This window comes from Somniosus microcephalus, chromosome 25 (genome assembly GCF_052327205.1).
Source record: "Somniosus microcephalus isolate GS21.2 chromosome 25, FLI_Smic_1.0, whole genome shotgun sequence".
In the NCBI taxonomy this organism is placed as follows: Eukaryota; Metazoa; Chordata; class Chondrichthyes; order Squaliformes; family Somniosidae; genus Somniosus; species Somniosus microcephalus.
The window spans coordinates 31,967,608-31,995,423 of NC_141011.1; the positions used below are offsets into that span (position 1 = coordinate 31,967,608).

The following is a 27,816-nucleotide window of genomic DNA, read 5'->3' on the forward strand; positions in this document are numbered from 1 at the left end:
CACACTAGCACCCATCACTCACCTCTACAGTGGACTTTTCGACCCCTCTCACCCCCGCAGACCCACTGCTCGCCTTGCTGACCCTGGCGAGGTTCGCAGCCGTCAGGAAGCCCACAATTGCAGGCGTAAAATGGGAATAATCCTCAAAACTGCCTGTTTACTACCTGTTAACAGGCAGTTAATTGGCTCTAATCCCCTTCCCGCCTCGAGGAGACGGGACCCTGCGCGAGTCGGGAACCCGCCTCCCGGGAAATGGCAGGGAGGCGGGTTGGGAGCGGGGTCGGTACCCGCTCCCAGTTTCTGCCATTTTCCCGGCAGTCCCGCCTCCATACCCGCCTCCCCAGGGCTGGCAAAATTCCCCCCATAGAGTGGCATTGGCTGCCCGGGGGTTGGGGAATGGGGTAGGACCAGGCCATTATCAGATTAAAGATTTAAGTTTTGAAAAGAATTTTCTCTGCTGAGAACAGGAGGCCAGCATTAGGAGTTAATTAATCGATTGGGAGTGGGGGGGGGGGAGTTATCCTGTATGTAACATACTCTCACCTAACTATTCCCCCATGTGCAATGGACTTGCATTGGCCCAGGACTGTTGCTGGGACCTTTAATGCTTTGAATTTGCATTTATGCCTTGACTCTAGATGCTCAATGCAGGATGTCCCAAAATGCTTCACAGACGCTGCATTATTTTTTGAGCTCAGTCGCTGTTGTTACGTAAGCAACTGCAGCAGCTAATTTGTGCACAGCAAGGTGCCACAAACAGCGAATGAGATGAATGACCAGCTAACCTGTTTTTTGATGGTGTTGGTTGAGGGAGAACTGCTGGCCAGGAAACCGGGAGGACCTCCTGCTCTCCTTGGAATAGTGCTGTGGCATCCTTTACATCCACCTGAACAGGCAGATGGGGCTTGGTTTGATGGATCATTCTAAAGACAGATCCGCTGATATTGCAGCGCTGCACTGACGCCTCAGCCCTGCGGTGGGGGCTTGAACCCATAACCTTCTGACTCAGAGGCAAGACTGCTACACCTCAGGTCAAGGTAAGTGATTAAAGTGACCTATAACTTGGCAGCGTAACAAAAACGCAACTCTATGTCAAAACTGCACAGAAATGGCTGGATTCGACACAAGAACAGTATAAAGTGCGATGCCCAAGACATCAGTATGGATGTGGCAAGGTGTATTCAAAGTGGTATCAGTAACCATCCAAAGCTAGACCCGTCACTTGGGATGGTTGGAAGAAAAGTCCATTCCTCAGGTAGCAGACGAGCTCAGGTGGATCCACCTCTCTCTGCGATGCTCTGGTTTCACCTCTGAAGAATGCCCGCCCGTTGAGAGTTATCACCTGTGGCCAGTTTACTTTTAACTGACATCTTTCCTGGACGGGCAGCCATTATACGTTCCCTCTGGGCTTCAAAACGTATGCTACTGAAGTTAATTATACTTACGCTTTGAGTTTAGTTTGATCCCAAAAAAATCGTAATATTTCTAAAACCTTCTCTCGGCTTTGCAATACCTTCCAGCAGCTTCCCAAAGCCTCCTTTAGATGAGCGATGTCCGACTGCAAATACCTCAGTTTACTCAAGATAACACAGCACAGGCAACCTAAACAATTCCGCTTCCGCAAATCATTTCGAAAGATACACAAACATGTTTTAGAAATTGTAACTGCCAAATTAACCTTTTTTTTAAAATAAAACTGTTGCACCTGTGCTTCGAATGTGTATATTCACTGGCAGCCTGGCTTGATATAGTGTTAATGTCCTCTCAGGGCCTCTAGTACACTACCATGTGACCAGGGGGGGAGAGAAACCCTCTTTAGCTCTGTTCTACTATTGGCTCATCACTGTTGCTAACACGACTTCAGTATTTTCTACACTTGTGGCATCAATGTGTATCAAGAGAATTAACCCTCCAATTAGAGTATCTGTTACAGGATGTTACAGTGGAATCACAACAGCAGCAGAGATTGGTGCGTATTTCTGGGCCAATGACACGATTGGATGCATGAAACAAAGAGGCAGGATGAAGCAGCAAGTGTAAGAAATGGGAGTGCAAAGTTCTCCTAAAATGGGAGCCAACACGCTTTGTTTTTTGGATTTAGCCCTCTTTCCCTACATTTTTCCCTTCCTCTCTTGAACTCACCAACTCACACTCATATATGGTTCAATGAGTCAGCAGCCCTCTCTCTGGTACCTTGCCATCTTGCTGTGTTTCATCTGTGAAACTAGACAGCGGCTATCAAGCATCGGGGAAATCTCAGTCAAGTTCGATCCTATCCTCACCAATGCCAACACAACCGCACGGATCACTGGAGAACCATCAGGAGCATTAACTATGCTGATTTCTTCCGCCTCTCCGAGCTCAGAGCTGTTGAGTCCAATTATAGTCCTGCTACAGCTGGCCAGTTGAACAATATTCCTTCTACAGGCTTCATCTGCTGAAAATCCTATCCAGTCATTGTGCTAAGTCTACAAATTTGCACGTCATGCCTTCGAGGATCATAGTGCCATTTAGACATGTGGATGCCAAATGAGAAATTAACATTTTTCTGCTCAGTCAGTCAGAGATCAGCCTCACCGACGCACCATGTGTTTATCCTGACAGTGATTCGTAAAACTGCACTCACAGCTTTTCTGACAGCTGTCTCAGTAAAAGGAATGGAACACTTAAAAACAATTGCTCTGTCAGATACGAAGAGCATTGGATGGTCATCTTTTAAGGAGATTTACAGCTTACCATTCCAAATTACCTTTCAGTACTCTTTTATATGTATATACACACACACATATTACGTACATACATACATATATATATATACACACACGTACACATACATACATATACATATATTTACAGCTGCAGTACCCCATACATTATAACAAACTAAAAGGAATTGAACAGCTCTGAGCTGGGTGTAAATATAGGAAAGTTTGAGCTTTTCAGCAATAATTCTTACAATTAAGATATGCTACACTTTCCAACTCCTCCACTCAGATTTTTCTGACAGATTCAACATAAATCTAAGATGCTGTCTTCAGCTCCCTCTCCCGAAGAACACAGCCTCCAAACTGTTAGTTTACCCATCAGTCGAACAATGTTCTGATGCGTAGCCTGACCTGTAACTGATTCATTTCGAGAACGCAGAGCAATTACACCTTCTGGCCTGAAAGGGTCACACACCGGCATTATATGCTGTAATGTTCCTGTTCTAATAAAACAGTGCATCTGACTTACCGTGACCACGAGAGATTCACTGGTGTATAGGCGTCTTGCACTCAGCGTGTGGTCTAATGAGGTTTTCTTCACATAAAGAATTCCAATTACCCCAGGAACCAATCCACAAAATCTAGGTGTTTCAGTGCCTACACTTCACCTGCAATTCTTGGTGGTGAAGTGCTTACCGATGTCTTGAGGAAGTGAAAGGCACTATATAAATCCAAGTCTTTCCTACCTCCAACTCATTGTGAGCAATGCCATGGATGATCGACTAGTCATTCTAAAATATTCATACACTGATGTCCATGAACGAAGATGCTGAAATCAGAATGAGTTCCACTGCCTTTCAGATAGCCCCTAGCAATTAACCCTCAAGTGTCTTCAATTTTCCACACATTAATGCTCTAAATACATACTTTTTTGCGTAAATTAGAACGGTTTGAAAGAGTAAAGGATATCCAGATTATAAAATAATAACTTCATTCAAAGCTTCAGATGCGACCAGAAACTGTGAAAGCAAGCTGCCCTCAACATCCCTGGGTGGGAACAATTTAGCCAGTGTTTCCACTCCTCATCATTATCCAGTGACTCCTAAAAGAAAATGCCATGTGTGGATATGTGGGGAGGATAGGATTAAGTGGCTGCCCATTTCTCCCCCACTCCCACCACAGTGTTATAACCTGCTGACATGGTCTGTCTGGACATACAGATGAAGGCCACCACTTGGGTGAGGTACTGAAGAGTGCTCCGTGTCCATGGAAACCAGCATGAGCAAGACCTTCAGGTGAAGAGGGGAGGAAAGTAAAGCAAAAAAGTGATATTGGTGGAGGTTTGGGCGTGATCTGCAACGGTTGGTGCGCGCCTCAGGAGACCAGTAAAAGGGGGAGGGCACAAAACCTGAAAAAATAACGTGGTACACACCCTCACTGAGCCAAAAAGCATTCCATTTAATTGCTGCCTTTTAACTCGCGGCCAACATTTAATGGAGTGCCGTACATGCCAAGGGCAGATGATGGCCGGTAGTGTAAAAAAACAGGAATTGATGCCATTAAATAAACCTCAAGACACGATGTGAGACAGAGATTGAAATAAGTGCTGTACTGATAGCTGGGCTCTGCACTTGGCTATGTTAATGCAATAAACGGTGATGAATTTATCAGAGCTTTATACAGTCCCATGCAAACTGAAAATGGCAGTCAACATGCGGTTACATTATCACTGGAGACAACCCAGTTGTGTGTTTAATTGAAGGTGCAGCACAAATTAGATCCCTCATTAGTTTCAGTCTTTGTTACTTTGTGTGTAAACATGTATGTGTGTATTATATATATATATAAATACACTAGCTGGGGGGGCCCGGCGTTGCCAGGGCTTTTTTGGGCCGCGCGGTTGACAGCCGGTCGCTGCCGCTCCCCCGCTCTGTGAGGGGAGGGGGGGGAGGAGGGGGGGGGGAGGAGAGAGGGGGGGGAGGAGAGAGAGGGGGGGAGGAGAGAGAGGGGTGAGGAGAGAGGGGGGGAGGAGAGAGAGAGTGGGGGGAGGAGAGAGAGGGTGGGAGGAGAGAGGGGGGGGAGGAGAGGGGGGAGGAGAGTGAGGGAGGAGACCGCGGCCCCGAGTGCGGCCTAGTCCTATTGCCGGATCCGCGGGCTTTCCTGGCTGCATCACTGCCACCAGCAGCTGGGACAGGGCGCGTCGCGTCGGGCTGACTCTGCCTGGACGGCGCACGCCAAGCCCTCAACTGGGGGCCGCTCCCCTGATCAGGGGCCTGTCGGGCCAGCCGGCCAGCTGGTTGACTGTCTGAAAAGACGGGTACTCGGTGCCCTCGCTGGGCCCTGCTTCCCTCTCACTCACTCCGCAAACGGCAGATGAACGCCTTTCGCTGCGGACTCCAGGTGTCCGATTTCGGTCGGGGACGGCTCGTTGGAAAGCGCCGGTTTTCCCGGTCCCGCACTCACGGCAAGAGAGAGAGTGGGGGAAGGAGAGAGAGAGAGAGAGGGAAGGAGAGAGTGAGGGAAGGAGATGCAGAAAAATCAAGATGGCCGAATTAACGTCAGTTTGAAAGATTAAGCCCCGCCCACAAACGCCATGGAACGCCCCCCCCCCCCGTAGGATTGGTCAACCTTCACGTCACTCAATGCTAATTCCCCCGTAGGATTGGTCAACCGCTAATGAGTGGGCTAATGAGCGGAATTTTGAACGTTTTTTGTATACTATCCGAACAATTTTTGTCTGACCAAAAAGTAAATACACCTATGACGCTCCCCTAATCATAAGCTTTCTTTTGATATAACATATGTGTAGGTACGCTCTATAACTTTTGAGTGATGCCCGGACATACACACAGACACAACGATCCTTTTATATATATAAATAAAAATAAATATGTACACACTTTTGTAATATTCATTCTTGGGATATAGATGGCGCTGGCAAGGCCAGCATTTATTGCCCATCCCTAGTTGCCCTCGAGAAGCTGGTGGTGAGCCGCCTTCTTGAACCACTGCAGTCTGTGTGAAGGTTCTCCCACAGTGCGGTTAGGTAGGGAATTCCGGGTGTAGGGCTATTTTGCCACTTTCAAAGATAAGGAGGATCCCATGCAGGCATAGGATAGAAACAATAGCTGAAGGGATCTAAAAAAGGGTTTTCTGTTTGTTTTCCCGCGCGTGTTAATGATTTTTACCCTAAACATCAGAGCAAGTGAAAACATCCTCGAGGACATAGGGAGCTGGGAATCACCTACGAGAGTAGTCTGAAGCACACACGCCAAAAATATTTAGATTAAGAACCCAAAAAAGTAAACGTGATAGAGGCACGGCAATTTATTTTATTCCAGATGGATGAGCTAAGATAGACTGGCCTCCCTCATTTGTCTCTATCTTGTGAATCTTGTAATTAAAACAATTTTAAACCTCCATTAACAGAAGCCTGCCTTAAGCAGAAGCCTTTCCTTTTAAACTCACATAAAGGTTTCCAATTTAAATTAACTCATCCTGCTTCGAGGTAATGCAGCCTCCATTAAACTCAATCTGGATGATCACTATTTGTTGGCGATGGAGAGTTTATGAGAAATATATATACACATTTCTCACCAGGACTTGACGGGTTTAGTCCTGATGGTGACTGCTTACTCCTGCTTTGGTCTGTATCTTTCATTTTAGATTGGTATTGTATGTTCTAAGACTGCACTAAAAGCTAAAACAGTGGTAGATAAATAATAGATTCCTTAACTGCTGCTCTGATATATAACAAGCAGTGTTGCTCTAAAACACTTTCCTGTCAGGTACCATTACAACAATAGGCACACTTCCTTCTGTTGCTTAGCAACAGCGAGCCGACTGATGGAAGCAGCTGCTGGCATTGCCCTTTTATGTCCTTATGTGTTTCATCTTAATGCTCAAAACCACACTAAAGGTCAGTGTAGCAGCAAAATAAAAATGTCACGTCAGAATTGATTTCATATGCATTTGAAAACTCAGCAATTATGGCTATGAGTATGATTAATCATTTAAGAAAAATCAATCCACTCCGAAATTGCATTAACTGAACCATGTAAAAAGCACTTGTAATAATTTAATACTGTGACGAGTGAAATTCAAGGACAGCTGCATTGTAACAGTAATTTCACGTGGAAAAAATACTTACCGATTGAGTTTTACTAAATGCGCAGCCGCCAATAAATCGGTGTATATGGAAGCTGTGCCCTGCTGTGGAAATCGAAGTTTCTTTTTTTGGCATTCTTTTATCAACCCGATTTGAAATGTGATTCAGTTATAGGAACACGAAGCAGGAAACAAAGGAAGGCTGATTATCCCACTGACCCTGCTCTTTCCAGCAGGCCATGGGCTGGATTCCCCTCTCATTGTTGGGCGAGTGTCAGGGTGCGACCTCCGCATGCTCACGTGACTAGTTTCTGTGGGGCCAGGATGGCAGTAGTGCAACTGCTGGTCACTGTTTTACCACCACAGGCAGGGAGAGACTCCGATTAAAGGGACACGTGTTCTTCAGTGAATGGAGCATCCGAGAGGAACAATGATTGAGGAAGGAGCTGCAGCCAGGGGGGAGGGTCAGGGGGAAAGGGTCAGCCTCAACAAGAGCTCTGGGGTTTCTGACTCCTCCATTAATGTGTTACTAGCAGCTGGGGGCTGAGAACAGGAAGCCACATAAAAGGCTGATGCAAACATTATGGGAGGAGATTGCTGAGGCAGTCAATGGAACCAGCGTCACCCCAAGAACAGCCAGACAGTGCAAGGAAAGGTTTAATGACCTCACAAGGTTGGTCAAGGTTAAGTAGAGGCACTGTTCCCTGCATAGCTTATATAGGAATGACCCTCCCCCTGACCTGACTGGGTGAAGGGAAACCTTCACTATTCACAGGGCATCCATACGCCACCTTGTTAACTCCACTGTCTCAATTCGCACTCCCTGCCTTGAAGGGGAAGTACGACTCCGGAACGAAGGGTGTTTAAAGGGAGCCAGCATTATAATTATGGGATGAATGCAGGCCCCTGGATGAAAAGAAGTGTGGTTGGTAATCAGACTCAACAACAGCAATGTGCATTTATATAGCCTTTAACGTAGAAAAATATCCCACGGTATTTTACAGAGACATAATCAGAAAAAAAACTGGACACCAAGCCAAAGAGGTGGTCTTAGAAGAGAGGTTTAAAAAAAGAAAAAGACTTGCATTTATATAGCGCCTTTCATGACCACTGGATGCCTCAAAGCGCTTTACAGCCAATGAGGTACTTTTTGAAGTGGAGTCACTGTTGTAATGTGGGAAACGCGGCAGCTAATTTGCACACAGCAAGCTCCCACAAACAGCAATGTGATAATGACCAGATCATCTGTTTTAGATGTTGATTGAGTGATAAATATTGGCCAGGACACTGGGGATAACTCCCCTGCTCTTCTTCGAAATAGTGCCATGGGATCTTGTACATCCACTTGAGAGAGCAGACGGGGCCTCAGTTTAATGTCTCATCCGAAAGACGGCACCTCCAACAGTGCAGCACTCGCTCAGCGCTGCACTGGAGTATCAGCCTAGATTTTTGTGCTCAAGTCTCTGGAGTGGGACTTGAACCCACAACCTTCTGACTCAGAGGCGTGGGTGCTACCAACTGAGCCATGGCTGACACTGACAGGTAGAGAAGCAGAGGCGTTTAGGAAGGGAACTGCAGAGCATGGAGCCTAGGCGGCCGTAGGCATGACCGCCAACGGTAGAGCAAAGCGAGGGATACATGAGGGGTCCGAGACATTTGGGAAGGAGGTGGAGTGTAGGACTGGAGGAGGTTACAGAGATAGGGAGAGGTGAGACCATGAAAAGGTGTTGCTGGGCCAGGAGCCAATGTTGGTCAGCGGGTACAGGGTGATTGGTGAGCAGGATTTAGTGCAGGATAAGATATGAGCAGCAGGGTTTTGGATGAGCTGAAATTTATGAAGTGTGGAGAATGGGAGGCCGAGCATTAGATTAGACAAAGGTCTAGTGTTTGAAGACAGTTTTTTTTTGCCAAGCAAGTCAGGTAATCATATTGAATGAATTATTTTAGTGTTGGTTAGCATGGTCAGAATTTCATAGCTGCACGTTTCACACAGTGAGGGGGAAACTGGAACGAGGAAATGAATAGAACGCGGAAGATTTTATGAATTAATTTACAACTTAAACACAATTTACATTTTTTTTGCCAATGGGCTGGGGGTGCCACCCAATGAATTATTTATTTCAATGTTGCCATCGTATGGCGGGAAGATGATTAAATGTAATATTTACAGTCCTCACATTTGAGACAGAGCGTGAAAAGATTTATGGAGGCATGGACAAATTTAATCTGGAAGACTGTACAAATTAATTTGGAGCATAGACCGGACGATATATTAATTTAATTGTCACCAGGTCAGGGAAGCTAACCAAATTAATTATTTATATTTAAGTCGGCCTGTAGCAGTCAGGAGAAGGGTTTATTTCAGGAGTAAGGAGCATCGTCCAGGAGTGGTGTAGACCAGCTCAGTGAGCGGCCTGTGTGGCAGAGTGAAGCCTAAGGTTGTCTTATGAAGAAAGGTTGAGCAGGTTGGGCCTATACTCATTGGAGTTTAGAAGAATGAGAGGTGATCTTATTGAAACATATAAAATTCTGAAGGGGCTTGACAGGGTAGACAGGGTAGATGCAGAGAGGATGTTTCTCCTCGTGGGGGAATCTAGAACTAGGGGGCGTAGTTTCAGAATAAGGGGGCACCTATTTAAAACGGAGATGAGGAGGAATTTCTTCGGGTCGTGAATTTTTGGAATTCTCTTCCCCAGAGAGCTGTGGAGGCGGAGTCATTGAATATATTTAAGGTGGAGATAAGACAGATTTTGAACGATAAGGGAGTCAAGGGTTATGGGGAGCGGGCAGGGAAGTGGAATTGAGGCCAAGATCAGATCAGCCATGATCTTATTGAATGGTGGAGCAGGCTCGAGGGGCCAAATGACCTCCTCCTGCTCCTACGTCTTATGTTCTTATGTTCTAAGACACGGAAGGAGGACTGGGGCCCGGGAGTGGGGTAGGCTGTGGGAAAAACAGCAGCGGAAGGGGTGGCTTGTGGCCTTCCAGGCGGGTAGGCCACAGGAAGGAGCAGAGCAAGCCAGCTGAAACTGCAGTGGGTGGGCAGGAAAACTGGAGGGAAAGGCCCGATTAGGCCAGCTGAGGCCTCAAAGTGACTGACATCGGACCGTAGGGTTCAAAGGGCACCTGAAGGCCTGCAAATGAGTGAAGGAGGAAATGGAGGTCCGGGGCAGTCTGGACAAAGTAATGGGGAGCACAATATTAAGTTTAAAATGGAAAAAAAAAACTTGACTTGAAAAAAAAAAATGACGGCAGAGCTGGGAGACTTGAGAAATTTGCTCCACAGAGCCACCTAGTGACCAGTGCTAAAAGCTACCTTGTGGCCACTGACATAACAAAATCATATTCTCTTGTTCACTCACTAAACAACTCTGGACATCAAATTTAGAGATGGATAAATGACTCGGTCTTGGGTACTGTATGGATGTCTAAATTACATCATTTGGATAACGTTGATGAGATTAGTAATGAGATAAGTGCATTTAAAATAAAAAGACTAATCAAGAAGATAAAACCCCTGGTCCGGATGGATTGCATCCACGCATTTTAAAAGAAACTAGGGAAGAGATAGCAGAGGCATTACTACACATATTTAATAATTCGTTAGAAAAAGATGTAGTGCCAGAGGACTGGTGGATAGCTAACGTAATACCTATATTCAAGAAGGGGGATAGAACATGTCCAGGGAATTATTGACCAGTCAGTTTAACATTGGTGGTAGGAAAAATAATGGAATCCATACTAAAGGAGGAAATAGAAGAACATCTAGAAACCAAAAACATAGTAATGAATAGTCAGCATGGATTTCAAAAGGGAAAGTCTTGCTTGACCAACCTCATTGAATTTTTTGAAGAGGTAACAGAGAGAGTAGACAAGGGTAATGCAGTAGATGTAATTTATCTAGATTTTCAAAAGGCCTTCGATAAGGTACCCCATAATAGGCTGATGAACAAGGTCAGAGAATGCGGAGTCAGGGGACAAGTAGCAGAATGGATTGCTGGCTGGCTTCAAGACAGAAAGCAGAGAGTGGGGGTAAAGGGTAGCTATTCACAGTGGCAGAAGGTGGGTAGTGGTGTTCCACAAGGATCAGTGCTGGGACCACTGCTGTTCACAATTTACATTAACGATTTAGACTTTGGAATCAAAAACACAATTTCTAAATTTGTGGATGATAACAAATTGGAGTGGATAGTCAATACTGAGGAGGACATTAATAAACTTGCAGAATGGGCAAATAATTGGCAAATGAAGTTCAACACAGACAAATGTGAAGTATTACGTTTTGGTAGGAAGAATAGGGAGGTCACTTATCACTTGGAGGGTGCGAGTCTAGGTGGGGTAGAGGAACAAAGGGATCGAGGAGTAGAAATACACAAATCACTAAAGGTTGCGTGAGGTTAGCAAGGCCATAAAAAAAGCAAGCCAAGCACTAGGGTTTATTTCTAGAGGGATAGTATTGAAAAGTCGGGAAGTTATGCTAAACCTGTATCGAACCTTGGTTAGACCACATTTAGAGTACTGCGTACACTTCTGGTCGCCATATTATAAAAAGGATATAGAGGCACTGGAGAGGGTGCAGAGAAGATTTACAAGGATGATACCAGAAATGCGAGGGTATACATATCAGGAAAGGATGAACAGGCTGGGTCTCTTTTCTCTTAAAAAATGGCTGAGGGGTGACCTAATAGAGGTCTTTAAAATTATGAAAGGTTTTGATAGAGTGGATACAGAGAGAGTGTTTCCACTTGTGGGGAAGAGCATAACTAGAGGCCATCAATATAAGATAGTCACCAAGAAATCCAATAGGGAATTCAGAAGAAACTTCTTTACCCAAAGAGTGGTGAGAATGTGGAACTCGCTACCACAGGGAGTGGTTGAGGCGAATAGTATCGATGCATTTAAGGGGAGGCTGGACAAACCTATGAGGGAGAAGGGAATCGAGGGTTCTGCTGATAGATTTAGACGAGGAAAGACGGGAGGAGGCTCGAGTGGAGCATAAACACCGGCATGGACTGGTTGGGCCGAATGGCCTGTTTCTGTGCCGAATATCCGATGTAATCCTATGTAAAGGTTAATATATTGAAATGAAGCTCCCATCTGTTTCAGGCGGGGTCTCTCTAAACCCATTAAATCACCCAGCAGAAAAGCACATGATGCTCTAAAATGGATGGCGATCCAGAATTACCCAGAAAGTAGGCTTAACCAAGTGGAAAATCTAACCTATTGACACTTGCTGGGATAGAATTGTGGACGGGTCCATTCTTCACCACAACAAAAGCAGCTTGTATTTATATAGCGCCTTTAACGTAGTAAAACGTTCCAAGGTGCTTCACAGGAGTATTAAAAGACAAAGAATTTGACACCGAGCCACATAAGGAGAAATTAGGGCAGGTAGGAGGTAGGTTTTAAGGAGCGTCTTAAAGGAGGAAAGAGAGGTAGTGAGACGGAGAGGTTTAGGCAGGGAATTCCAGAGCTTGGGGCCTAGGCAACAGAAGACACGGCCACCAATGGTTGAGCGATTATAATCAGGGATGCTCAAGAGGCCAGAATTAGAGGAGCGCAGATATCTCGGGGAGTTGTGGGGCTGGAGGAGATTACAGAGATAGGGAGGGGCGAGGCCATGGAGGGATTTGAAAACAAGGATGAGAATTTTGAAATCGAGGCGTTTCTTAATTGGGAGCCAATGTAGGTCAGCGAGCACAGGGGTGATGGGCGAACGGGACTTGGTGCGAGTGAAAGAAAGAAAAGAAAGACTTACATTTATGTAGCACGTTTCACGACCACCGGACGCCTCAATGAAATACCTTTTGAAGTGTAGTCAGTGTTGTAATGTGGGAAACGTGGCAGCCAATTTGCGCACAGCAAGCTCCCACAAACAGCAATGTGATAATGACCAGATAATGTTTTTTTGTTATGTTTGTTGAGGGATAAATATTGGCCAGGACACCGGAGAGAATTCCCCTGCTCTTCTTCGAAATAGTGCCTTGGGATTTTTTTACATCAGAGAGCAGACGGGGCCTCGGTTTAACGTCTCATCTGAAAGACGGCACCTCCGACAGTGCAGCACTCCCTCGGCACTGCACTGGAGTGTCAGCCTAGCTTTATGTGCTCAAGTCCCTGGAGTGGGACATGAACCCACAACCTTCTGACTCAGAGGCGAGTGGAGCCTAGATAGTGAGTGTCAGAAGGTTATTTGACTGTGGAGGGCATCATCACCTCACCTGATGTCCATCACATGCACTCTAGCATTGATCAATGGCTAGTAATCAGGAGCTAATATTCCCCTGCCCCCTCCTTGGACCAGGGGTGCTGAAGCTAAGGGCAGCTCCTCAAGTGCTGCCTCGGTTGAAATGGCAGCTGAATTCAAAGCTGGATCCTAAGGGAAGACACTGAATCATATTTCTTGAGCTGGCTTGGAACAACTTGTTCTTTAGGTGGAAAATGCACGGAGCTAAGAGAGCTGTTAGCAAACCACATGGTGCTATTAGGCATTTGACAAGAGAGTATTGGCTAGCGTTCTTGGAAGCTGGCTGAGGATATTATTAGAAACTGTTTTTAGCTCTCGAGGTCTCCATTAAACCATTTGTGATATATGACAAAATGCTGTAGGAGAACAGATGCAATGAGTTATCCCAATACAGGAACAAGTTTCAGCTTTGTAAAATTCTAGATTCAAGGCATTTACAGGCATATTGTCATCTGCCCAGTGCCTTTCTTTATTAAACCACATTTGCAGATGTTTCTCATGTATATGTGTGGATATTGACCATCAACACAGGTTACCTAATGCCGTCTGCAAGCACAATAAATCCACAGTAAGCATCCAATCAGGATTCAGCTTTAATAAGAAGCCTTTTCACTGATGCCATTAACGACCTGCTTAACGAGTTTAAATATTGTGGAACACTTTAACGCAGCTGTGGCCTGAGGAAAGCGGACCTTTAATTTTTTTAGGTGTCATCTGTGGCTCGGTGGGCAGCACCCTCGCCTCTGAGTCAGGAGGTTGTGGGTTCAAGTCCCACTCCAGAGACTTGAGCACAAACATCGAGGCTGACACTCCAGTGCAGTGCGGTGTCGTCTTTCGGATGAGACGTTAAACCAAGGCTCCCGCCTGCCCCCTCAGGTGGATGTAAAAGATCCCCTGGCACTATTGCAAGAACAGTAGGGGAGCTCTCCCCGGTGTCCTGGCCAATATTTATCCCTCTACCAACAGCACTGAAACAGATTAGCTGGTCATTATCTCAATACCGTTTGTGGGATCTTGCTGTGTGCAAATTGGCTGCCATCTTTTCCTACAATACAACAGTGACTACTCCTGAAATCATGAACAGCGCTATATAAACGCAAGTTCTTTCTTCTTTCTTTAACACAATGGCTGAGCATTGTAGACTGAAAGCACGGTTCACTGACAAGGGACCTTGATATGTTAATGGCTGGGTTCCATTCAAAATAAAAGCAGCTGTTAGGGACAGGAGAGCCAGCAAAGAAAGGAAAGGTTTGCATGGAAAGTGATCACAGAAAGCATCAGCGCTCAATCCACCACAAGAAGAACCTGGGAAGAAATAAGGAAGCAGTTCCATGGCCTGAGGAGGGTCACAAAGGTCATTGAAGGTTATAAACTGGTGAACGGGGGGGAATTAATTACATAATGCTATGATAGCACAGGGTAGCCAGTGAAAGATGGCATTAAAATGGCAATGTGTTAGTCTGGACTGACTGGTATAAGCAGAGGTGGTAACTGGTGATATGGACGGATTCAAATGTGTGGCAAGGCAGCAGAATACTGAAGGATTCAGACGATGCCAAACCATGACAGCGAGGCTCAAGGTCACCGGGTTACTGCGCTGCACACAAAGCTTTGGAAAATGGCTGTCATAAATTAATGAGAAAGCAGGCCCGGTATTAAAGACCATGCACTTCAAAGGATAACACAAGGGATTACTGTGCTAGGTTACACGGCCGTTTATAGCCGCTGCTTCACGTCTAGTCAGCTCGATTAGGTGAAACGGTAAAATCGTGGCCTGCGACATTCAAGTGCTGCTGGGTGTATGTGGCTGATAAATGAGTTAGGGAGGAAGTTATTAGACAAGGCTTTGCTTTCAGGAGCTAACTTCCTGACACGGCCTATCTCAAGGCTTTCATCCTGATTTATCTCCAAGCGTCTGCTCAATCTTTAGGATTCTGACAGCTGAAAAAAGAACTTTCTGTTCACCAAAGCAGCACAAGGGGAAGGCAGACTTCTATCTGTTTTTGTTCTTGGTTCTAATCACATTGAGCTACAGACACTCGCTCTGTAGCTGATAAATCTGGCCAGGCTGCTCTTTCACAGAGTAAATATTTAGCTAGTTTCGCCTCAGTCAGCTGTGGCTCAGTTGGTCGCACACTCGCCTCTGAGTCAGAAGGTTGTGGGTTCAAGTCCCACTACAGAGACTTGAGCACATAAATCTAGGCTGATACTCCAGTGCAGTGCTGAGGGAGTGCTGCACGGTCGGAGGTGCCGTCTTTCAGATGAGATGTTAAACCGAGGCCATGTCTGCTCTCTCAGGTGGACGTCAAAGATCCCATGGCAATATTTTTTGAAGAAGAGCAGGGAGTTATCCCCGGCGTCCTGGCCAATATTTATCCCTCAATCAACATAACAAAAACATATTATCTGATCATTATCACATTGCTGTTTGTGGGAGCTTGCTGTGCGCAAATTGGCTGCCGCGTTTCCCACATTACAACAGTGACTATGCTTCAAAAGTACTTCATTGGCTGCAAAGCGCTTTGAGACGTCCGATGGTCATGGAAGGCGCTATAGAAATGCAAGTCTTTTTTCTTTCTTTCATGGTACCACTGCAGCTGGTAGACCTGACAGTCACAGCGACACTGTCAGGTAAAGTGACACTGCTGTCTCTGGAGGTACCGGCACCCATTGAAGACCTGGTTTGTTACTAATGCCTCCGGAGGCAGCAGCACCAATGTGAAAGGCTGCTACAGGATGTCATCTTTTCCGGCAGAGGACAGGCTAACGTGGAAGGGTCCTAACTTGCACTGTTTCATCTGCCCATTAGCAAGGGCGGAAAAGGATTTGACCATAATTACTGTTCTAGTTGCATTGAATTAGGTCACTGGTAAGGCTGAAGAATTTGAAGCTATAAAGTGGGCAGTCTTGCACAAAGGCAGCAGTCAGACTGACATCATCAGCAACAGGCTCCATGATAGCAAATAGCCTCGTATGCAGCAGGATTTCCAGGGTTAGTTTTATGTTGAGCGTTATCACAGGAGAAGTGAAGTCTGTCTTTGTCGTTTGTGTTCAGCGCTGTTCCTTTACCTGTTTTAATGCTCAGCAAGTTTTATTTAGCGGTTTATAGCCTGACCCACAATCTGCCAGAGTGATATGCTCTTCCACCTATTGAAGATGAGGAGAATACATGATCTTACTTAATCCATTAAGCCAGGGTACAGTGATGAAGGTCCTTTGTTTGACTCCTGAATCTTGCTATGACTACGTCAAGGTAAAGGCACACACTGATTTGTAGGGGACACAACGTTCGCTTTCCTGAGTGTCCGAGGGAAATATCTAAAAGCCCAAAACGTAACAACAGGTGCAAGTTAAATGAAAACGATACCCAAACGCATGCTACTTTAGCCTGTAATAGGATCAACTGTCCCTCTAGCAGGGTTCTAATAAGGCAGGAAACATCAGCAGACTTCACAAAATGAGTTAGGAAAGAATATTGAATTGGTGGGCCTGAGGAGGGAACACTGGTGTCTTATGGATGATTAGACAATAATAGGAAATGGGTAGATTTGACAGAGTGTGCACGGAAGTGGAAGACCCAGGAGACTGCACTACATTTAAACCACAAACTTACAAAAGAGGAAGAAAAATTAACCTACGCCAAATGCAAATGTGCATATACGGTAACTGTTCAAAGCCCCCGTGTCCCTTGTGTTAGCTTGAATGTGCGAGTCCAAAGAAGAATCAGTTGCACAACATTTTGGGCAAACTCCAGTGTCTTGAAAATTCAGTATAGAATTTATTTTAAAAAAAGACATTTGCTGCTTCAGAAATATTTTTACGGTCCTAATTAAAAAGATGGATGTCAAAATTTGTGGCATTTCCCAAGGAGACAGCCATTTCAGATTTACACAGCTTTTGTTTTGTAACAACAACAACAACAACTTGTATTTATGTAGCGCCTTCAGTGTCGTGCACCGTCCCAAGGCACTTCACAGGCGCGTTAATCAGTCAAAACTGACAACGTGCTAAAGGAGCCATTAGCAGGTGGCCAAAATCTTGGACAAAGAGGTAGGTTTTAAGGAGCGTCTTAAAGGAGGAGAGAGAAGTAGCGAGGCGGAGAGGGTTCAGCGAGGGAGTTCCAGAGCTTGGGGCCTCGGCTGTTGAAGATACGGCCGCCAATGGATAGTCTTTACTGGGACATTACTGGACTCTGAAGGACTACAGAGGTAATGAAACTGTTAGTGAAAGATAAAACACAGGCTGAAGTGTGCCACAAGGCAGCGACACATTGAGGGGGAGAACTAAATCTCCCCGAGCATTGCTGGTGCAAAAGGATTCAAGCTCAAGACTGACATTCACACAAATCATAAGATTCAGGATCAATTATCCCAATTCTTAACCTGACCATTGATACTTCAGGTACAGTGGCAATTGGAAATTCAATATTCAATATTTCACCTTTCCCCATCTAATCTTAATTTCCGCTTTACAAGAAACTTGAAAATTGGAGAGCTAGTGAACTGGATGTGAGTGGAATTATTTTACAGTAATTGGTGAGGTGGGGGGGGGTAATAGTTTGGAATGTTTTCACCATTTTTTAACAGAAACGATTTGGAAAGAATTACTTTTAAATGTGTTTCAAAGCATTGTGTCAACAGACAAGTTACAAAATGGCAGTGAAAATGATGTGTGGTTAAAATGCTAATGAGTTAAGCTTTGATGTTGTTTCCTCATAGACTTTAAATAATAAAGAAATAAAAACAGAAAATGCTGGAAATACTCAGCAGGTCAGGCAACATCTGTAAAGAGAGAAACAGAGTTAACGTTTCAGATCGATGACCCTTCATCAGAACTGAGTTCTGACGAAGGGTCATCGACCTGAAACGTTAACTCTGTTTCTCTCTCCACAGATGCTGCCTGACCTGCTGAGTATTTCCAGTATTTTCTGTTTTTATTTCAGATTTCCAGCATCCGCAGTATTTTGCTTTTGTATTAAATAATAACGAGTTGATTAGCCTGTTTCAGCAATGAGAAAACACCTCACACCCATTGTATTGGGAAGTCAATGGTCCCTTTTTGGCTGTGAACAGAGGGAGATTTTAAAAAAGCCTTAGGGATAGAAACACAGCAGTAAGGTCCAGCAAGGGCTGCAAAGTCAGTCAGGGTTTAAAACAGAAAACTGTGCAAGCAAGCTTCGGCCAGGTTCAGAAGGAAAAAGCGGATTAGTTAGGAGTTATTTTATTTCAGTCAATTAAGACGACCCACTGATGTGAGGAAATGTGGTGAGTTCATTATTTTGTATTACATTTTGCAGACAAGTTGTACTGATTGAGCAAGGTGAATCTGATCTTAATGAATTATTGCTCTGAATGTTCTCTCGCTGTGAAATAAAGTAACTTATTAATTTGTATCTGGCCTCATCTACAGATCAGTGTTGTCTCGGTCTATCTTCGAAGAGGTTGAAGAAGCACATGTGCAAAAGATATGAATATCCAGTTCAGATCTGAAGGGGATATTATTCTTACACCCCTGGGTTACACTATTGTATTGTTAGATATTGGGCAGTACCGGCACACTCAAGACACTTCCGGGAATGACGAGCACTGTTGGACCCCAGAGAATATCTCCAGCAAGTTCTTAAACTTGTAACAGTAATCAGCTTCCAAATTCTGGAGAAAGCTGTTGACTATTGACTGGTTTCTCCAGCCGGAGTTACTTGCATTATTCATGTCATTACTGGGGCCTCACTGACTCATACATGCACACTGGGGGCGAGAATGCTTACGGAGTTTGTGACTTGCAGCTAAATGGCCATGAAATTTGCAAACTGTGATGCGGATCCTCATGTAACCCCCCCTCCCCCCCCACTGCGTAATCTAAGTCCACATTTAAATGAGCCGTCTGTTGAACAATTTGAGTAGGTGCTGTGCATTAACTCAGGAAACGCCACCTTATTGATCCATCTCGTCCCACAGGGGGTCTCGAGTTTAAGAGCGTTCAACCATTCTTGTTATTGACGGTGAGCGCTCACCTGAGGTGGGAAAACCACAGTTGTGAAGCGAACTTTGTCTTTATCGGGAATTCTTATAACCTTCAGGAACCAAACGTGACTGTCCTTGTTAAGTATGTGTATTGTATTGAACAATTAACACAAAGACTTAAACGTATAACTCAAACAGGTCTTTACTGGTTGGAGGTAGGGACTATACGTAGGTCTTTACTTCATGCCCACAGGCGGGAACTGAGGGGAGATCAGTACCCACAGTACTATTTATACCCCTATGGCCAGGAGTGGTACTGCGTATCACTACGCCCTACAAGTAGTGCAGTCCTGTCCATAGGTTCAAAGTAGCACACATATTACATACACAACAGTCCTGGTCCCAAATCATCAGTTATGACTGTCTGGAGCTGAACACCTCTTCAGTTCTGAGCTGAACTCACTGCGGAGGTGGGGCTAACCTTGTGAATCAAAGTAACCTAGACAGTGCCACATTGATCGATTGTGGAAAAATCCTTTCAAATTTATCATTGGTGCATCCGCCAACTGTCGCATGGAAGTATGCCTCGAGAGTTCAGCTCCAATCATTGCCATAAAGGAAGGGCTCGAAGGAAAGTACTTTGCGGCCAAATCATAATTGTGATTCATTCATTCTGGAATCAAAATGACAGCCTGCTTGGTTCCAGAATCTATTCTGTTTGATCACATATATCCATGTTGGGATTGAAAAACCAGTGCTGTGATTAGAATGCAACGTAAACAGGAGGTAGAATAAGGAGAACATTCAGTTTAAAAAGAATGCGCAGTCCAGTCAGCTCTCACTTTTATTAGTCAGCGATGGTCCCGTCTTTGCTGGATAATGCTGCTAAACATACCTTAAAGATTAAAGAATATCATGCACAATACCAACATGCCAGAGACCCCAGACAGTTATAAGATGTTACACATGGCTGTAATATTCTATAAAACATAACTAGAATTCCTCTGCTGTTTTCATGTTCTCTCTCCAGTGGTAAATTATAGATCATCATGAAAATCCTCTCAACAATGTTGCTCTACACATGAAATATTGTTGACGCACACAACAGTAATGCTCATCTGGCCGGCCTCCCACCCTCCATAAACTTCAGCTCATCTAAATCCCTGCTGCTCCTAGCCCACGCCAAGCCAGCTGACCAATCAGCCCTGACCTCGCTGGCTTACGTTGGCCCCCAGTTCCCCAATGCCTCAAATTTAAAATTCCCATCTATGTTTTTAAATCCAATCATGGCCTCACCTCTCTCGATCATGGTAACCTCTTCCAGTATTGCAGCCTCCCCCAACTCTCTGCTCCTCCGACTCTAGTGCGTCCCCCCTCCCATCGCCCCACCACTGGCAGCCATGCCTTCAGTCGCCTAGGCGTGCGGTCTGGAATTCTCTCCCTAAGCTCCTTCACCTCTCCACCTCCCTCTCCTCCTTTAAGCTTTCTGTCAAACCCACCTCTTTGACCAAGCTTTCAATCACTCCTCATAATATCTGCTTTTTGGGTCGGCATCTATTAATTTCCCGACTTGCTTCTGCGAAGCACCTTGGAAAGCTTTGCTACATAAGAACATAAGAAATAGGAGTAGTAGTAGGCCATTCGGCCCCTCGAGCCTGCTCCGCCATTCAATAAGATCATGACTGATCTTCTACCTCATCTCCTCTTTCCTGCACTATCCCCATATCCCTTGATGCCCTTAATATTCAAAAATCTATCGATCTCTGTCTTGAATATACTCAACGACTGAGCCTCCACAGCCCACTGGGGTAGAGAATTCCAAAGATTCACCACCCTCTGAGTGAAGAAATTTCTCATCTCAGTCCTAAATTCTGAGACAGTGACCCCTGGTTCTAGACTCCCCAGCCAGGGGAAACATCCTCCTTGCATCTACCCTGTCAAGCCCTGTAAGAGTTTTATATGTTTCAATGAGATCACCTCTCATTCTTCTAAATTCTAGAGAATATAGGCCTAGTCTACTCAATCTCTCCTCATAGGACAATCCCCCCATCCCAGGAATCAGTCTGGTGAACCTTCGTTGCACTCCCTCTATGGCAGGTATATCCTTCCTTAGATAAGGAGACCAAAACTGTACACATGAAAGGTGCTATATAGGTGGGAGCAGGCCGTGGACCTGTGCGGTCACCCATTCCGATCTGATAACAGAAGTTAAAGTGGGGCAGGGGAAGAAGAACAAAAACGGCAAGGTAACACTCAGCCACAAAAAGACGGCAGGGAGGATTTGAAGAGTAACCGGTTCTTTATTTCCAAAGATCGCCCGCGTGGTCCCTTACCTGTGGAAGTTTTGTTGCAAAGAGATGCTGAAGCCCGGCGTTATGTCTGCCTGAAGCAGCGTTTTCAGCGGTGACTTGAAGGGAGTCTCAGAGTTCAAGGAGCGGAAGGTGCTGAAATCGTGTGTGCCCAGCAACATCTGGGCTGCCTCTTTCATGGCGTCTGTGTTTAAAGGCCTGTTTTGAGAAGGGAACAAGCAGTCACTGGAAATGTCAGCGGGTCGGTGCAGCAAATCATCAACGCGGGTCCCTTGGAGATTTCAAACGCTGTCTCAACACAGACTCAGTTTGGCTTCGACAGGCTCCTGCATCGCCTTGCGGTTTATGCACCTGATGAAAGTGTGACCTCTGTAGAACGCAGAGTAAGGCAATTGCATTCTGAACATACTAAAACAACAGAATTAACATTCAAATACAACCCACAGCAAGGCCTAGCCACAACCGATAAGCCTTTTCACAGGAGTGCAGTGTACTTTTCTGCACATTTGCCTGTACCAAAAAGATCATTTTAAGAGCAAGAAGCATTCATCTTTTCCAATGCCCTAATTCCCGCCCCCACCGTTTTCTCTCCTCTCTACTGAAATCGGAGACTCATGATTACAGTCCCACCTCCACTTGCTGCATCCAGTACTTCCCCCAAGCAGCCCGTGGTAATGTTTCAGCCCACACAACACGTGTTGGTATTCACACATAAGAACGTAAGAAATAGGAGCAGGAGTAGGCCATACGGCCTCTCGAGCCTGCTCCGCCATTCAATAAGATCATGGCTGATCTTCGACATCAACTCCACTTTCCCACCCTGTCACCATAATCCCTTGATTCCCTTAGTGCCCAAAAATCTATCGGTCTCTGTCTTGAATATACTCAACGACTGAGCCTCCACAGCCCTCTGGGGTAGAGAATTCCAAAGATTCACCACCCTCTGAGTGAAGAAATTTCTCATCTCAGTTCTAAATGGCCGACCCCTTATTCTGAGACTGTGACCCCTGGTTCTAGAAAGAAAAGACAGACTTGCATTTATGTAGCGCCTTTCACGACCACCGGGCGTCTCAAAGTGCTTTACAGCCAATGAAGTACTTTTGGAGTGTAGTCACTGTTGTAATGTGGGAAACGCGGCAGCCAATTTGCGCACAGCAAGCTCCCACAAACAGCAATGCGATAATGACCAGATAATCTGTTTTTGTTATGTTGGTTGAGGGATAAATATTGACCAGAACACCAGGGATAACTCCGCTAACTCTTCCTCTAAATAGTGCCATTGGATCTTTTACGTCCTCCTGAGAGCGCAGACGGGGCCTCGGTTTAACATCTCATCTGAAAGACGGCACCTCCGACAGTGCAGCACTCCCTCAGCACTGCACTGGAGTGTCAGCCTAGATTTATGTGCTCAAGTCCCTGGAGTGGGACTTGAACCCACAACCTGCTGGCTCAGTGGCAAGTGTGCTACCCACTGAGCCACAGCTAGACTCTCCCGCCAGGGGAAACAGCCTCTTCGCATCCACCCTGTCAATCCCCCATAGAATCTTACATGTTTCAATGAGATCACTGTTATAAATCTCATCATTCATCAAGAAACTACTCGTGAAATAACGCTGGACGGCCAGCTGGTGGCGCTGTCCAAAGAGTATAAATACTCGGGCATCGGCCCCAGCTTTCCAGGGACATTTTGTAAGACAAGGAACTAGTGAAGTACAACTAGACCTCCATGTTCTGAAACAAGTTGATTAAAGCCTTGCTTTATACTCAAACCAAGTGCGTAGTGAGTTTTATTACATCAATCACCTCTCATTCTTCTAAACTCCAGAGGATATAGGCCTAGTCTACTCAATATACAGTGGGAGGGTTAAAGTCAAGCCCTATCCTGTCCTCAGCTAATGTCCACACGTGCACTTTTCAGCGGAGGCAATGGGAGATTGGCAACCCTGGCTGCAATGCCCCCCTCCCAGGCCCAGTGGCCAATTGTGGTATCCTACTGCCACACCCACTGAGCTCAGCCTACTCTACACAAAGGGGGGACTGATTTGGGGCTGGAAAGCACCACCACAGTGCATTTAACAACCGAGCTACCAGGGGAATGCCAAGTACATTTGTGCACATGACTGCTGCTCTAGAGTCCTGGGATTTTCCCATCCACCAGTTGAAGCTGACCACAACTTCAAGGTAAATACGCCCGGGGCAACTCCAAGTTCTGATAGTGGGTTTTACTTCTGCATGAGAAGAAATTGTTGACGTATTCATAAAAAAGTGATTAGTAATTCAAAATACACATGTTGATGCCAGAAATATATTTATGCCGTTTTTCTTCCATTTTGATCCTTCAGAGCTGAATGCCCAAATACAGACCATTTCTGGTGCCAGATTCACTGCACGCGGGTCACGTCTGAAATGACTTAATATTATAGGTGTGTGTGCTTGTGGTGCACGTGTGATTGTGGGATTCGGCACACGCTGTTAACGGGAAGGTGAGTGGGAGAGAATGAGCCAGATAACAGCCGCAAGATGTAAACCGCCTGATGAGAATTTGTTGCGTATTGAATGATGCACTATCAATTGCTACAAAAGACTGGAGATTGAGTAAGTAATAAACAGGCTTTTATTACCAAAGAACAGAGCATGCCTCTTGGGGTTGCCTGGTATCCAAAAGGGCCGGAGGCTTCTGAGCAGCGACCTTTATACCCAGCCATGAGGGTGGAGCCAGGGGCGGAGTCATGAGGCATGCACAGACAAGTACAACAATACTAACAACAGTGGTTTACCACATTCACCCCTTGTTTAGAATTGAGTCCGGCGGGGTGAAGTGCACTAAAAATTCGTGTACTGAAGTCTATCAGGAGGCCTTGTAAGCCGTCCTGAGCGTCGCAGCAGCGGCGGTGATGGTGCAGCATCCAACGGTGAACCCGGTGTCTCGTTCAGAGGAGGTGTAGCAGGTGGCGGACCCTGGGGCTGCTGCATGCCGTCTACAGGGGTCAGAGCATGGGTAATGGGAGGTAGCGATGGTGGTCTCTCAGAGGCACCCGAAGGTGCGAGGTCTCGTGCGGGGACTGTGTCCTGGGGGTAGGCAGGAGTAGCGGTGGGTGGCGAAGAGGGTGTTTCAGGAGCACCTGCAGGTGCGAGGTCTCGAATGGAGACTGTGTCCTCCCGCCCGTCCGGGTACACCACGTAAGCATACTGCGGGTTAGCGTGGAGGAGGCTCACCCTCTCGACCAGGGGGTCCGCCTTATGGGTCCTCACGTGCTTCCGCAGTAGGACGGGACCTGGAGAAGTCAGCCATGTTGGTAGCGAAATCCCCGACGTGGACTTCCTGGGGAAGGAGAACATTCTCTCGTGAGGAGTGGCATTGGTGGGTGTACAGAGCAGCGACCGAATGGAATGGAGCGCCGCAGGGAGGACCTCCTGCCAGCGGGAGGTCGGAAGGCCCTTAGATTTTAAGTTTAAAAGGACTGCCTTCCAGACTGTCGCATTCTCCCTTTCCACCTGGCCGTTACCCCGGGGGTTGTAGCTGGTGGTCCTGCTTGTAGCAATGCCTCTCGCGAGCAGGTACTGCCGAAGTTCGTCGCTCATAAAAGATGAGCCCCTGTCGCTATGGATATAGCTAGGGAAACCGAACAAGGCGAAGAGGTCATTCAGACATTTAATGACCGTGGTACTGGTCATGTCCGAGCAAGGGATGGCAAACGGGAAACGGGAGTACTCATCAATTATATTGAGGAAGTACACATTGCGGTCAGAGGAGGGGAGGGGCCCTTTAAAATCGATGCTCAGCCGCTCGAAGGGGCGCGTGGCTTTGATCAGGCTCGCTCTGTCTGGCCTATAAAAATGCGGCTTGCACTCGGCACAGATCTGGCAGTTCCTGGTCATGGTCCTGACCTCCTCGATGGAGTAGGGCAGGTTACGGGATTTGATAAAATGGAAGAACCTGGTGACCCCCGGGTGGCAGAGGTCATTGTGGAGGGTCTGTAGCCTATCAACCTGCGCGTTGGCGCACGTACCACGTGATAGGGCATCTGGGGGCTCATTGAGTTTCCCGGGCCGGTACAAGATATCGTAATTGTAGGTGGAGAGTTCGATTCTCCACCTTAAGATCTTGTCATTCTTGATTTTGCCCCGCTGCTTATTATGAAACATAAAAGCCACTGAACGCTGGTCAGTGAGCAGGGTAAATCGTTTTCCGGCCAGGTAATGCCGCCAATGTCGCACGGCTTCCACAATGGCCTGGGCCTCCTTTTCGACAGAGGAGTGTCGAATCTCGGGGCCCTGGAGGGTCCTTGAGAAAAAGGCCACGGGTCTCCCCGCCTGGTTAAGGGTTGCAGCTAGGGCAAAGTCGGATGCGTCGCTCTCCACTTGAAAAGGAAGGGACTCATCCACAGCGTGCATTGTGGCCTTCGCAATGTCTCCTTTTATGAGAGTGAAGGCTGCACAGGCCTCTGCTGTCAGGGGGAAGGAGGCGGACTTGATGAGGGGTCGGGCTTTATCCGCATAGTTGGGCACCCACTGCGCATAGTAAGAGAAAAACCCCAGGCATCTCTTCAGTGCTTTCTGGCAGTGGGGGAGGGGGAGCTCCATAAGGGGGCGCATTCTATCGGGGTCTGGGCCGATGACTCCGTTCTCCACTACGCAGCCAAGAATAGCAAGGCGCGTAGTACGAAACATACATTTGTCTTTGTTGTATGTGAGATTCAGCCGCTGGGCCGTCCGGAGGAATTTCTCTAGATTAACGTCGTGGTCCTGCTGGTCATGGCCGCAGATGGTGACGTTGTCTAGATATGGGAAAGTGGCCTGGAGCGCGTTCTGGTCAACCATCCGGTCCATCTCCCGTTGGAAGACAGAAACTCCGTTGGTGACGCCGAAGGGAACTCTGAGAAAGTGATAGAGCCGACCGTCAGCTTCAAAAGCTGTGTACTGGCGGTCCTCAGCCCTGATGGGGAGCTGGTGGTATGCCGACTTCAGATCAATCGTCGAGAACACCCGGTATTGTGCTATCTGATTGACCATGTCAGATATGCGGGGGAGTGGATATGCATCCAGCTGGGTGTAGCGGTTGATCGTCTGGCTGTAGTCAATAACTAGGCGCTGTTTGCCGCCAGCCTTCACCACCACCACTTGTGCTCGCCATGGGCTATTGCTGCTCTCGATAATCCCTTCCTTCAGGAGTCTCGCTACCTCGGATTTAATGAAACCCCTATCCCCGGCACTGTAACGCCTACTTTTGGTAGCGATGGGCTTACAGTCGCGGGTGAGGTTAGCGAACAAGGAGGGGGGGGAGACTTTAAGGGTGGAGAGGCTGCAAATGGCGCGCGGCGGGCGATTTAAAAACTGCTGGCTGCAGACTGTGAGAGGGGGGAGGGGTCCACCATACGCTAAAGTGACACTCTTAAGGTGGCACTGAAAATCCAACCCCAGTAGGACGGCAGCGCAGAGATGGGGCAGGACCAGAAGTTTAAAATTTTTGTATTCAGTACCCCGCACTGAAAGAGTCACCATACAGTAGCCACCGACGTCCGCTGACTGGGCTTTGGAAGCCATAGAGATGCGATGACGCGTCGGCAGGACCGGGAGAGAGTAACTGCGCACCGTGTCGGGGTGTATAAAACTCTCCGTGCTCCCGCTGTCAAAAAGGCAGGTAGTGGCGCAGCCGTTTACCGTAATGTCCATCATGGACCTGGACAGTTGATGCGGGAGAGATTGATCCAGCGTCACGGAAGCCAGCGTATGTTCAAGCGTGTCGATGCGGTCGTCCGATGAGGCGGTGGTGGAGTCCGGGTCCCCCGTAACCAAAGTCGGAGGCGTCCAAGATGGCGGACAAAATGGCGGCGCCCACGGTCCCCACGCGGCTGGGGGAGCCCAAGATGGCGGACAAGATGGCTGCGCCCACGGTTCGCACGCAGCGCTGCTGGCGTTAGCGGTCTTCCCTTTGCAGGCGCTAACGTAGTGACCTTTCTTCCCGCAGCCGGAGCAGGTAGCATTCTTCGCGGGGCAGCGTGCTCTAGGGTGTTTAGCTTGGCCACAAAAATAGCATTTTTGTGCCTTGGACATCGCTGCAGCAGTTGGAGGTGGCGGTCCCATGGCCCAAGATTGCGGCGTCCACGGCGCGGGGCGATGAGGGGAGAAAGCGTCCATATTTCTGTGGGCCGCGTCGAGCGAGAGCGCGAGGGACACTGCCTTTGTCAGGTCTATTTCACCCTTCTCCAGCAGCCTCTGCCGGGAGTAGTCGGACCTTAGACCCGCAACGAAAGCGTCTCGTATCAGTCCCTCCGCATGTGCCGCGGCCGATACTTCCTTGCAGTCGCAGCCGCGTCCGAGTACCCGCAGTGCCCGTAGGAAGGCTTCCACCGATTCCCCGGGCTGCTGTCTGCGAGATCTTAAAAGGTGCCTGGCATAGACCGTGTTAACCGGGCGTGCATACTGCCCTTTCAGTAGGTCGATAGCCGCCGCGTAGGTCGTCGCATCTTGGATTAAAGTATAGA

General features: G+C 47.0%; 1 protein-coding gene across 1 annotated transcript in view; it reads right to left on the reverse strand.

Annotated features, from left to right (window-relative positions):
- Window positions 1-27,816, reverse strand: part of pusl1 (pseudouridine synthase like 1) — a 90,037-nt gene that overhangs the window by 17,107 nt on the left and 45,114 nt on the right. Inside the window, exon 5 of the mRNA XM_085967551.1 lies at window positions 21,356-21,529. Coding sequence (XP_085823677.1) covers window positions 21,356-21,529 — 174 coding nt within the window. The remainder of the gene's footprint in view (window positions 1-21,355; window positions 21,530-27,816) is intronic.